At 40.4% G+C, this 13,687-nt stretch overlaps 2 protein-coding genes across 4 annotated transcripts in view; one reads left to right on the top strand and one right to left on the bottom strand.

Moving 5' to 3' along the window:
* il1rapl1a (interleukin 1 receptor accessory protein-like 1a) overlaps window positions 1–2,074 on the top strand; it is a 211,702-nt gene extending 209,628 nt beyond the window's left edge. For all 3 annotated transcript variants that reach the window (XM_088315637.1, XM_088315638.1, XM_088315639.1), the window contains exon 12: window positions 152–2,074. In XM_088315637.1, the coding sequence (XP_088171763.1) occupies window positions 152–873 (722 nt within the window). In that variant the 3' untranslated portion in view covers window positions 874–2,074. The remainder of the gene's footprint in view (window positions 1–151) is intronic.
* A 3,861-nt stretch (window positions 2,075–5,935) lies between these two features.
* Window positions 5,936–8,336, bottom strand: nr0b1 (nuclear receptor subfamily 0, group B, member 1). Its single transcript, XM_088315039.1, has 2 exons — window positions 7,547–8,336; window positions 5,936–6,380 (listed from the first exon to the last, which is right to left on the bottom strand). The coding sequence occupies exons 1-2, from the start codon at window positions 8,259–8,261 to the stop codon at window positions 6,139–6,141; spliced, it is 957 nt and encodes a 318-aa protein (XP_088171165.1). The 5' UTR covers window positions 8,262–8,336; the 3' UTR covers window positions 5,936–6,138.
* Window positions 8,337–13,687: the final 5,351 nt, after the last annotated feature.

Below are 13,687 nucleotides of genomic sequence, written 5' to 3' on the forward strand. Positions count from 1 at the left end.
AATACTGTCAAAAATGTGAAACTGGGCTATTGTCTCGTGTCCAACTCTGTGCGTCTATTGTTCAGTGTTGTCCCTTGTCCTCACCCGAGCAAACCTTTTCAATTCTCCCACCACTGGAACGTCTTTTTACCAGCCTTCCTGTTTCCCGCAGCTTACATCGAGGATGTAGCACGCTGCGTGGATCAAAGCAAGCGGCTCATCATCGTCATGACGCCCAACTACGTGGTGCGGCGCGGCTGGAGCATCTTCGAGTTGGAGACGCGCCTGCGCAACATGCTCGTCACCGGCGAGATCAAGGTGATACTCATCGAGTGCGCCGAGCTGCGCGGCATCATGAATTACCAGGAGGTGGAGGCCCTCAAGCACACCATCAAGACCCTGACCGTCATCAAGTGGCGCGGCCCCAAGAGCAACAAGCTGCACTCCAAGTTCTGGAAGCAGCTGCAGTACGAGATGCCCTTCAGGCGCACCGAGCCCATGCTGGGCCACGAGCCGGCGCTGGACGTCAGCGAGCAGGGCGCCTTCGGCGAGCTGCAGACCGTCTCCGCCATCTCCATGGCGGCGGCCACATCCACCGCCATGGCCACCGCCCACCCGGAGCTGCGCTCGTCCTTCCACAACTCCTACCACACCACCGTGAGGCAGAAACACTACTACCGCAGCTACGAGTTCGACCTGCCCACGGGGGGCACCCTGCCGCCGCTCTCGTCGCTGGGGAGCCAGCACACCTACTGCAACATCCCCCTAACGCTGCTCAACGGCCAGAGGCCGCCCGGGAAGAGCCGCGAGCACAGTCTGGAGGAGGCGCACGCCAACAACGCCATGCTGCCCCTGCTGCCCCGGGAGACCAGCATCTCCAGCGTCATCTGGTAACCCGCTCGCAGCCGGGAGAGTCAACACGGTAAAAGTTGTTTTACACTTTTTCCAGGGGGGGGATGTCGTTTTCCCCAAAAGGACCGACACTCTGTTAAGGGTCATTTTCTACGTGGTGATTTGTAATCATCAAAGGACACTCACGTGGAAGAACGCTATTGTGGACACACACTAACACACTCATACACTCGTATGCACACACAAACATCCATCCACGCAAAAGGAAAACAGGGTCTTGTACATATAAAGTATCTCCATTCATTTGTAGCATTCCTCTTCTGTTCTTTCATTCACACGTCTGTTGCCTTCTCCATCCTAGGAGTTTGCTTTAACTTCCAGAGGTGTATATTTTTTATCACTTTTTTTTTTTTTTTTACTATTTTAATGCCCATGTGCTTGTTTGAAAAGCCAGTTATGCAGTGTACTCTTTCATTTGAAATCTTTGCATTCTTTCTAGGTTTTCCTGGACATTTTATCAGCTTCCAGGAGCTGTAACAACTTCTTTTTTTGGGGTGTATTTTGACCTGTAAAAGGTGTATCTACTTTAAGAAAAAAAAAAAAAGGAATATCACAAAAAATAAAATAAAATCATAGAATATGCAAAAATAAAAAGTGTGGGGCTGAGAAGGAGGGGGCGGGGCTTGTCCACACCAATCAGCTCCCTGCAGCAGAAGAAGACGGAGATGACGTTTGGAATTTTCTATTTGAGAATGCCTCACCTTAAAAAAAGAACGTGTAGATTATTTTAAAAAAATAACTCTATTTTTATAAGCGGTTGCCTGAGGACTCAAATTGTATTGTTTCATCCACCACGGGAGGACAATTCAGTGTTTTGTACACGACTTTTGAATCCCACATGAACTTAAATCCTTTTCATTGTTTTTTGTTTTTAAAAGAAAAAAAACAATATTCACATTCTGATAACTGCTTTTGTTTCCTATGTAACAGTAATTCATGTTTAAAGCAAGAAAATGAGTACATTTGTGTTCGGGGGAAAAGACTTTAGATATATTTGACGGTGTGACTTTTTTGAGTATGCATAGCAAATAGATATGTATTCTATATATAATATAGATATTTATATAAATATATAAACACAATTTTCACGCGGAGAGAAATGTCTATCTTTATAGGAACACGAGTCATGATCAGTTGCCCTTATACTTTCTCACTGCACATTAAAAACAACCTTGATTTCCTTTGTGCGCCTCCCCTTTTTGTGTGCAACTCTTCTTGGCGCTTGAAACTACTTTATACACTGTATCTGCACAATAAAGTTCAAAAGTTTTGAACCATGTTGTTAAGCAAAGCAGCATGTCCCGTCTTAGCATGTGACGCCCATCCTTCAGATGAATTCAAGTATAGTAAATGTTCATCCATTCATCTTCTCGATGGCAGATTCACCCTAGAGTAGTTGCCAGCTCATGTCAGCGTTGCAAAGAATGCACAAAACGCTAAAAAGCAATTGGTGTGAATGTGATTGTGAATGGTTGTTTGTAGAGTTTCCCAACGTGACGGAAATTGGGGTCGATTGTGATTTTTTATTTTAGCTGATCTGTATTGGCTTAAAAATATATTTTTTAATGTTCTTAATTTCTAAAGTCAATAATGTAATATAGGATTTGGTTACTTGATTTTGACCACTGCTGACTTACAACCAAATAAAAAGTCATCACATTACGATAACTTGATTTAAACTTTTCCAAAATTCAGATAATTTGAATGCACACTTTTTTTTCGGAATGTATTGTCGAGACGTCGGCTTAAAACTCGGCATCAGCAAATACAAAATATTTACAAAATGACATACTTGTAAAAGCTCCACTCTGAGTAAACACCTCACCACATCTGCAGCTGAGTAACGAAACACTGCCGGCTGCTTTTGGTGGACCCCCTCTGATGACTGATTAAAAGTGATTGTTATCTTTTATCAATTATTATATTGGATAGTCTCGTTGGATTCCTTTCCAAATTAGTATAAAACAAGTCAAGCGTACTGTACATCTAAGTACATGCTGTATAACTTGTAATAATTTGCGTGAATGACTTCAGAGTGGGCTGGATAAACAGCTGTCCTCCTGTCCATAAATGTAATTTCTACAATTAAAAAAATAAAAAGCAAATTTCCTGTTTATAAATGAAGTTGCGCTTCATGGCCAATGCAGCATTGCACTCTGCAGCGAGGAGTCCATTAGTTATAATTTTTTACTACTTATCAATAATTGCACTTCCTGCTTGGGAAAGCATGCTGTGTTTATTGACACCTAAGTGAAAAACCATTGTGCTCGTTTATTTTCAATATTGCAGAAGTATTATGATTACTATTATCATAATTATTATGGCATAAATGCTGCCCGACAGTGCCATCTCCTGGGAATTTACAAACATACAAACACACACAGGCAATATTTTGGATAGTCAATAATACTGCAACATAACTGTCTGCATGGGTCCCACAAAAAAACTAAATTGAAGTCAAAGTAGGCCAAAAAAACTGGTAGTTGAGTTATTTACTGCTATAACACAGTGTACAAAAATGCAGGAAGATTAGCTTCACTTGTAATCCTTTATTTCCTTCCCTGAATCGTAATTTTTCATCTTTGGAGTTGCGTGTGTCAAGAAGACGTGCTCGGCTGAGATGAACTTTAGAGTTTGAAGGAAATCAAACTTCAGCAGCAATGGTCGCCCATACATTTCTGCTGGTAGAACATCTTCATCAAACACAAGATGTTTGCTCATCCTCTGACCTCGTGGAGCTCAGTTTTTTGTCAAGTCACCAAACTATCTGTCTCGTATATCCATCCATTTTATAACATTTATCCTCGTTAGGCTCACAGGTGAGACGGAACCTAACCCAGCTGACTTTGTTTGAAATCCCATTTTCAACTACTCCCTAAACTTTGATTCCAATTCGGTTGTGATTGGATATAATCTCAACAAGTTGGTCTTTATAGGACCCCAAAGTGACAGACTTTCTGTATTTTCTTTCAGACATGGCTTCGAGAATTTGAGACCTTTTTTTGTCAATCAACTACCATAACAAACATACCTAGCAGTGGCGGATGGCCAATAGAGGGCGCCAGAATGCCATCTCACCACATTACCTGAATAAATCAATAAATTTAATTAATCATAGGGCTACACTGTATATTTTTTGATGAGGAGGATCAACATTATGTAGAATTTAATGAAGATTAAAATTGTTTCATTGATCTGTGTCATCTAATGTGACACTTTTCCACCCTGGGGGAACAACAAAAATCTTTACCCATAGACTTTTGTTACAAGTTTCACATAGGCAGTCGCTCCTCCTACACATATTTGGAGTACGTTGGTCTAAAGGCAAATTAATTCACAAACCATCAGCTCCCGCCACAGAACATAAAATGCGGCTGATTGACAGGTCAAGAAGCAGGAGTTGGAGACGATCGAATAGAGATGCAAAATTGAGGAAAATAGGTCATTCGAGGGAGTTCTTCCGAACAATAATATTATATATGCATCCCCACTAGTCTAAACACGGTATCCAGATTAATAATGTGTTTGTTGAATATGAATATACCAGCAAAATCCACTCATTTTTACCCATCTCAGGAGGCGGCCATTTTGTCACTTGCTGTAAACTAAAAATGACATCACAGTGTCTAAGGGCTCAGCTTGCCAACATCTCATGACCAAACTCAGAAAACAGGTGAACCGTGACGGTCATTATCTGAGGCCTTTTAGCACTTTGATGTCATTTTCATTCAACAGCAAGCTGGAATAACCGAAACATGGTTCCCCAAACTACCATTTGCTAATACTAGCCCTTGTTTAAAGTTAGTTAAAAACAGAACAATGATGGACACATGACAAAATACCTGAATCTCTCATCTAACAAGTCCACGTGTATGACTGCAAGGATTTTTTTTATCTGGAAGACGCTTGTTTAAAACTATATGAACATTTTTTTCTACTTTAGGTTGTGCAACATTCTTAATTGACACTCGTCTCTGCTCATAATGTGCTATTCTCTTCCCAGGTAGGACATGACCTTTGACCACATAAAAGAAGAAAACTTCTATTTCACTTTTCACTTGCGTCCTCTGGTGGAGAAGCTAATAGCAATGTGACAATTTACCCAAGTCACCCATGCGTACCCAAGAGCACACTGGTCTCCCCTACAAGAAGTCGCTGTGCCAACATTTGTAGGTCCTTTGATTAATGCTTCATTGGCCAAACCCAAACAAAGACACACAGACAGTAAGCACACTTAGGATATTAAGGCACACACGTGCACACACACCTCATCCAGTGTAGCTGGTTGACTGTTGAATGTTGGCAGCCAGCTGGAGGTTTTAATGGGAGATAGCAAAATTAATAGAGTTTTTATTACTCACAGCAATTAACAAGTTAATTGAAGAGAAAATGGGATGCGCTAAAAAAGTGAGAGCAAACGTGGTCTCGAATAAGAATATCTTGAGTACGCAAGACCCATCGTGCGTGGGTGTGGGTGTGCGTGTGCGTGCGTGTATGGAAGACAGAATCATACCAATCTACTTACATTTTCATATTCGACCCACCAGGGGGCAGAAGAGATTTGTCGGCACCTCGATAATTGCTCCTGAGCTGAGTGGATGTATGTATAGACGTGCGTGTTTTATATATATATATATATATATATATAATATATATATAAGTATTATATTATTTATAATATATTATTATATTATATAAAATTGTGTGATGCGTTTGCCGTACTCTGGTGGTCTTGTTTGGCGTTTTGTTTGGGTTTAAATAAAATACACTTCTTTAAGTATATAAAGGTAATAAATGTGTTGATTGCATCTCAGGCGTTATGCTTCAAGAACTGTTTTTCCAGTTAAATGAAGCTTCCTAGAGGCTCACATTTATCACAATGAAGCTTTATCAAAATGTAAACAAGCTGCTGGTCCAAATCAGTGTGACCCAAATTCGCTGAAGGTAACTGTGTGAGTTTTGTCAGCCGTTTATCTGCATGTATCATGTCGGCCCGAGGTCAGCTGACCCTGTAGAAAGTGTGTCAATAACAGCGCAGAAGAACAACACTTGAGGGAGTTTATTTTAGAAAAATAGTTTATAAAACAAATAAGTTAAGCTATGAATTACAGCGGCTGCTTTACCATAACATAAAACATTCACACACGCGTTCCTTTTTTGTAAGTACGTTTCACTTCTCCAATGAGAGCCTTACAGTCCGTCAGGCAACTTGAATGTCACCTATACCAAAGTCCCGGGAGCATTGCCTTACTTCCCGTAGAACATCTCCATGAGCACCTCCTCAATGTTGACACTGCCAATGATGGGCTTGAAGAAGAGCTGGGCCACCACCGACGGGCTGATGGACCTCAGCATGGACAGGGCGATGAGCAGCTTGGCGAAGCGCGTGGCGTCCTCGCGGTGGATCAGTCGGACGTGTTCATTGAGAGCCTGGTGGGCCTCGCGCCGCAGCGACTGGATGTACGGCAGGCAGCGAAGACCCTCCAGATCTGAAACGACATGGCGGGCGAGATGGAGAAAAAGGACACGTTAAGAGATGGGACCAAATTCTAGTATGATGGAAATACAACCATTTGTTTAATCAGAAGCCATCCAGTACAAGAGAAGCAACCATGGGCAGTATGTGTGTTCTTGTGATTGAACAACTGTGCTGCATCATACTGAGAACTGTTTGTAATATTGTCACTCTTTCGTGTAGTTACCAAATATTAGAAACAACTCCCGGTATGATGCAATGTAATGCAATCTACAAACAATTGTGCAACAAAACATGATGACAACTGTGATAATGATGTTGATTATGGTGATGCGAAGGAGGATGACAATGATGATTATAATATATTCCTAAAATAATTGCCAAGCATTTAAATTTTTAGTCAAACAGTAAAGTTAGTGTTATCCATACATGATGAAAACGCTTTCTCCAAAACATTTTTAAAATTATTTAATGTGTTGCTACATTGATGGTTATAGTTTTAAGTTAAAAAAAAGAAAAGCATTACAAGTATAATAAAAACTGTTGAGGTATATATATTTTTTAAATATTTACTGTATAAAAGAGGTTTTTTAATAATTTATTCATATGTTGCTTTTATTAAAAGGTTAAATACCCGTGGATGTATTTTGTTTTTTAGAATAAACTATAGAGAAGAGTATCTCTGTCTTTCTTTAAATGAAAATGTTAAGGAACGTGTATGTATATATATATATATATTAGGCTATTATAATGTATTAAAATTATTTTTAAATTCAAAAGCAAAGTTAATATAATAAGTAACAAGTGTGTCAATAAAATATTTTAGTTTGATTTGTTGTATTGCTATATCGATATATAGTGTTGTTTCCAAGTAAAAACACAACAAAATATAATCATTTCATAACGTAATAATATAATTAGAATGTATGCATTGGTAAATGGGTATAGTTCTAATTTAATTAATTTATGTTATTGATGTTTTTCATTCAAATGCAGAGAAATGTGTACTTATGGCCAAGGAGCCAAAAGTGCGTATTCGAAAGTGATAGAGCAACATATAAGTTGCTCTATCAATTCCAAATACTATAAACTTGCTAGTGACTTTACAAAAGCGGTGTGGTTAACAACCCGATTTTTGTCTGCCCTGAGTTTTCCCCCCCAAGAGTCAGACAGACGTACCCGGGTTGAATAGCACGGCTCCCTTCAAGTAGGCGTATTCCTTGGTGCTGATGTCCACACTCCAGCACTTCTTCAGGAAGCCTTTAATGGCTTCAATGTCAGCCAAAGACACGCCGGCTCCTCCGCCTGGACTCTGATCCGCTACCGTCACCACTGCCGCCGCTGCCGCCACGTCGTTGTGACTCTGAGGCGCCCCGGTGAGGATGCGCTGCAGCATGCTGGGCTCCACCGTCTCCGTGGTCTCAAAGTCCACGCGGTCCTGCGCCAGTCCGAGCACCAGCAGGGGAGCCCAGCCGCTCCGGATCAAGACGACCTGCTCTTCCTCAGGCAGCTCCCTGAAGCACGGCACATTCTTGACGAATCGCAGCGTCTTGACCAGGATGGCGGAGGCCGCTTTGCACGTCACCTGCGGGGAGCGGAGGACCCCGCGGCGCCGCGTTGCACCGCAGGAGCACGCCGCCTGCTGCTGCTGCTGCTGCTGCTGGTGCCGGGGTTCCTGATGTCGCCACGCCGGCCCAGAGGCTACAGAAGAGGCGGACGAAGAAGAAGAGGAGGTCCTGTGGCTGTGCAGTAAGTTCGTTAGCGTTTCGTGTTGTTGTTGCTCCTCTCTGTCACTCTTTAGAATGCTGTAAAGGATGCTGCCGCTGCTACTGCCGCTGCTGTTGCTGCGGAGGCTCGCACCCCGACAGCGGCACCCCTCCAGCGTCGTGGCCATGACCGCTGGCCGGAGAGCGCAGCGCGTTCCTCGGCGGAGGTCAGTGTGGAGGAGGCGCTGTTTTGTTTGGAGCTCCAGATAGCCTCCGAGCGAAGGGCGACTCGCTGTTTGGGGGGGCGCTCCTGTGTGTGCCTGCACTTTCTCCGCTTTTTTTCTTCTTCCTCCACTCACACCAAATGCTTTTTCCGCCTCCCACAAACACAAGGCACCTCCCTCGCGCTCTCTTTCTCGCTCTTGCTGAAGGCAAAGGTACTCATCCCGTCAAGTCAGGAGCAAAACCGTCAAGGTGCTGCAAAGATTGTAAATATTTATGTTTAACATCAAGTGTGAATTGGTGAAAATCTATTTCCATGTGCTAATAAAGTCCCTAAAATACTTATTGAAGCTCATTATCCAGCAAGTGAATCACCTCAGGGCTGGACTGGCCATTGAGATGTCGCAGGCAAATTCCCGGTGGGCCAGCGTCTTTGGGGGATGTTATGGTGCAATTTCTATCCATCTATCCGTTTTCTGAACCGCTTCTCATCGCAAGAGTCCCGGGTGTGCTGGAGCCTATCCCGGCTGCCTTCGGGCAGTAGGCGGGGTACACCCTCAACTGGTTGGCAGCCAATCACAGAGCACACAAATCATTTTATAAAAATGGCTGTGGAAGGTGTGGTGTGTCGTGATGTACAATGCAACAACAATAAACGCAAATCCACAGTTGTTTTGGCGGCTGACTGGTGGGTTTTCTCCGGGTACTCCTGTTTCCTCCCACATTCCCAAAACAGGTTCATGGGAAACTCTTAAATTGTCCCTGATGTGACTGTGAGTCTGAAAGGTTGTGTGGGCTCTGCGATTGGCTGGCAAGCGGTTCAGGGTGTGCCCCGCCTACTGCCTGAAGTCAGCTGGGATAGGCTCCAGCACGCCCCTTGTGAGGATAAAAAGTTTGGATTTGGATAACGGATGGATATATATATCAATGCTGTCGGGCGGAATCCCCGTACTGTCAAAATGACAACTTTACAGGAAAAAAAAAAAAAAAAGCAGCCGCGCAAAAATCCTTTGAAAAGTCACAACTGTAAATGTCTTCCTTACAACAGGTTCATAAACACCTTCTTCAAGGTCTAAAGCTGTGAGTGATGCAATAAATAAAACAATGCAATTGCTTTGTCAGCAAAATTAGGAAAATATCAACAACAAGCAATGCAAAAACTGAATTGTTTTGTAGATATTGCAATCAACGTGATGCCACATTTTGATGTATCTGTCTTAACAGCGTCCACTTGAAATGTGCCCACAAAAGGCACCACAGAACTAGCGTAAGAACATATATAACTCAACATAACGCTTTATAAAGAACTGCTTGCCGGATATTGTGCACAGCAGGCTTTGTATTTGTTTTTGTTTTTTTTGTTTTTTTTTACTTATTTTGCTAGCTTGTGGGTTAGCGTAATGCGACCGAGACAATTAGCATATTGACGTGCGTCAAGAGCTCATTATAGATGGATGTAACTGAGAAGTTGGTCACTTCAAAATGAGATTTTTAAAAATATTTTTCAGCCTGGAATAATAAATAAACTGAAAGTACTTCAAGTTTTTGTTTCTTTCTTGGTGGTTGGGGGATCGGTGCTTTAAACCAAGTTCTTGCTACAGCTGAGTTTTAAAAGACGTATATTTAAAAATAAGTAGTTAGAGCGCAGTCCTGAAAGTTAAGTTCTCAAAAGGAGCCCTTGAGATGTTCTTATTTGAAGAAATGAGCCGTCTCAAATAAAACTTTGAGAGAGATTGAATCCCAGTTTCCAACATGGACACGGCGGTGTGGTTTTACTTCCCCTTTGATACCTGGCCTGGATTTAGCGGCACTATCTGAGGAAAATCTTGTCTAGGTGTTCGAAGTTAGCATTCTCGTGCAAAGTTTCTAATTTATCAAGTGAACTTTCAGATTTGTGCTTGTTCTTCCTCTTGAGAAGTATTTCACTTACTTCACATACTTTATCATCCGATTCATTACAAATATAAAAATGAAGGACATTTTTGCTATGATTATAGTTCACTTTTAATTAGTTTAGTAAAAACCTTTCAGTTATCTTTTTTTTTAAATACAATATTTATTTATTTATTTATTTATTTATTTCGTTAATGAAAATGTTTTTTTTTTTTTTTTTTTATTTAGTTTCCGTTATTCATTCATTGCCATTAACTGCAGTAACCTTGGTAGAAATTAGGAATGGGACGTTATCAGATTCTGACGGGTAGAGGAAATTTAGTGTGCTTTCCTTGTAAGATGGTACTGTAATTAGAGGACCAAAATGTATTCTTTTTTTTAAACGTTTGGGAAAGTAACTTTTTTTTCCCTCTAAAGTGAATTCCTTTAAAAAAGTTGGCAAGTTCTTAAGTTATACGTACTCAAAGAGAAGTGCCTAAAGCTACGTTTTCAAAAGCTAGTCCTTAAACGGAAGTCTTTGAAGCTAACTTCTAAAAGATTTATTATATCTAAGTTCTTCAAGACAAGTGGTCACTGAGAATTCAATGTTAAGTTCGTAAATACTGAAAGCGAAGTTCTTAAATACAAGTCATCAAGGACGAGTCGTTAAAGACTTGTGACAGAGAAGCAAAGCTAAGACTTTAAAGATTAATCTTTGACTTTAAGCATTCAAAAACTAGTCCAAGGTGTTACCCTCAAAGAAAAGTTATTGGACTTTCTTATGAAGCTAAGTCCTTCAATCTAAGTTCACAAAGTGCAGGCCTTAAACATCTTAAGAACAAGAGCTAAGACAAGAAATCAAAACAGAAGTCCTTATAGACAAAATTTTAAACCAATTTTTCAGAGACTATGGCTTATAAAGACAACTGCTTAAAGCAAATTTCCCTAAACTCCCTATTGTAAAGTTCTTAAAGCCAAATCATTAAAAACATGTCTTTAAAAATAAGATTGAGATTCCTGAATTTAACACAACACATCAAGTACCTAATGCTCAATTCATAAAGTTACATTCTTAATGCCAAGTCATTTAAAAAAAAGTCCTTAAAATCTCCGTCAGTTCTACCCTCAGCATTACCTTGACGCTGCATCAGAGTTGTTTATAAGCCAGGAAGCTGGTTCTCCCCAAAAAAATATAGGGCAGTGACAGATCTGAAGGCTTAATTATTTTAGGGACAATTTATACGATTTTCCACAAGAAAGAAGCTGGAAGAGGCGAGCTGTGAAGGCCAGCCAACAACCTTGACTCGGACACGCTGATATTGATTTAACGGAGAAAACAGGAGCTGGTGAATTATGATGTCATGACTCAGTGCTCTCCTTGCCTTTGTCACTAAAGAGGAATGAGGAGCTGCAGCAGGAGCGGAAGGAAGGGATGGAGGGACTTTGGTGAAGGCGGGGTGGGGGGCAATCAGGCTTGGACAAGACAATTCTGGATAAAGCAGATGAATTAGCACTTTAGCCTAATTGCTCCGCAGAGAGAGCGGTTGAGGGTCAACTGCTACCTGAACCCTGTGACTAAACTAAGACAAACAATGGAAGAATGAGTATAATAATGTACCAACTGATTTTTAAGAATTTTCATCGAGTTGTGTTAAATTCATATCGAGAGAAAAAAGGATTGTTGTTCCTCTTGAGAAGTATTTCGCGCATACTTTATCATCCAATTCATTAGAAAGATAAAAACATTTTTGCAATGATTATAGTTTATTTTTAATTAGTTTAGTAAAAACATTTCAGTTATCTATTTATTAAATACAATATTTATTTATTTATTTATTTATTTATTTATTTATTTATTCATTCATTTATTTATTTATTTATTTATTTATTTATTTATTTATTTATATTTTATTTTATTTTATTTTTTTTGTCGTTAGTGAAAATGTTTTTGTTTTTTGTATTTATTTATTGATTTATTGATTTTTTATTTTTTTTATGTATTAATTTATTATTATTTATTATTATTTATTTATTATTAGTTATTTATTTACTTATTTAGTTATATATGTAACTATCATCAACAGAAGCGCTGTTGATTCATCCATACACGCATTTTCTTGTCTTCTGGAGGGTCACGGATGAATCGAATTGTATCTACGTTGATTTTGGCTTTCAGTGACATCTGATAATCAGGCTTTGGCTGACTTCCATAATAATAATAATTATCATGGGTATACAGACTTTAATTATTATACCTATACCTTGCAAAATTGTGACTTATTCACATCAAACCAGTATCATACCAATGTGGTTGGTAGGCCATATGGAAAAATGTTGACCAGTGACAGGAAAAGTTGAGACGAGAGCGACAGCGAGCAGGGGAAGCGCAGCATGTGGCCCAGTCCTCGTGTCAACCATAACGTGAGGGCTTTGTTGCCTTTTGTAAAGAGGACACACCACAACGACACATTCACATTCACGCACAAGCCACAAGCGCGACCTCCGTGTGCCCTGGCGTCACCTCAAAGGTCGCCGCCGTCAATGAAGTTGCCCCTGTAAAAAAAAATTTTTTTTTTAAAAGTTTTTGCAGGGGCGCTCGGCAGCACATTGTTCCCGCCGCTGAATTTCTTTCTATTGATCGAGCAGATGAGAGAAAGCGGCGAGCTTCTTTCACATGTTTATATCAAGGCCGCCGCGGGATAAACAGCCTTCACTCAGTTCCTCTCTTGCGCGCTCAAGGCTCAAGCGGCTGCGCTTATAAAAATGCTCCCGTCTCAAGGAGAGATGACATGATGTCTTGTTGCAAATCCAGCAGCAGCACATCGACAGCACTTTTGACTTGCGCCTGCAATGTGCGAGATGTACTTTGTGCTCGTCACGCTGTCGCTTCGGTGAGACGGCGGCTTACTTTCACCTAGTTCGCGTTACTTGCAGCCGGAAAGGCTTCATAGATACAAATACTTGAGTATTATTTCCTTTTATTTTTCTGATGATTTTTTACTTTTACTCCCCACATTTCAAAACTGTTCTCTCTACTTCTTATTTTGTCAAAGTAGGGTTATTACCTTGTTTAGCCTCCACAGATGATGGTGTGAAGTATGTGTGTGATTGAAATCTTATACACTGGATCTTATTATTATGCTTAATTATTTGAAAATTTTGTTTAAAGTGGACAATTTAAAAAAATAAAAACTGTAATGTAAAATTTGGACTTGGATTAATTTTTTTGTTGCAAACTTTTTTCTCCACACTTTTACACGTGAAGAACACAAAGCATTTTAGATTGTCACAATGTTGATTCTGGAATTTCATTATTTCTATGATTTCCTTTGAGGATTTTTTTTGCAGGAAAGCATAATTGCTCAGAGCGAGTGATGTCACCCAGGAAGTGGCTCGTTGACAAAACCTCCAAGTGAGCATGCTCAATTCATTGAGTGAATTGATGAAAAGTAATTGGCCATTTTTTTGTCTCCAGTTAAAACAAACAGTGGCTTTTTGCTGCTCAAGTCAATTCCCGCCA

The sequence above is a fragment of the Idiotropiscis lumnitzeri genome, chromosome 14, assembly GCF_059441095.1.
Source record: "Idiotropiscis lumnitzeri isolate Australia: NSW breed Sydney's pygmy pipehorse chromosome 14, RoL_Ilum_1.0, whole genome shotgun sequence".
Lineage (NCBI taxonomy): Eukaryota > Metazoa > Chordata > Actinopteri > Syngnathiformes > Syngnathidae > Idiotropiscis > Idiotropiscis lumnitzeri.

Excerpts from the sequence above, each read along its gene's own strand:
- nr0b1 (XM_088315039.1), bottom strand. The coding sequence starts at position 8,261 with ATGGCCACGACGCTGGAGGGGTGCCGCTGTCGGGGTGCGAGCCTCCGC. Across the intron at positions 6,381-7,546 it reads AGCCGTGCTATTCAACCCGG|ATCTGGAGGGTCTTCGCTGC; the intron begins GTACGTCTGTCT and ends ATGTCGTTTCAG.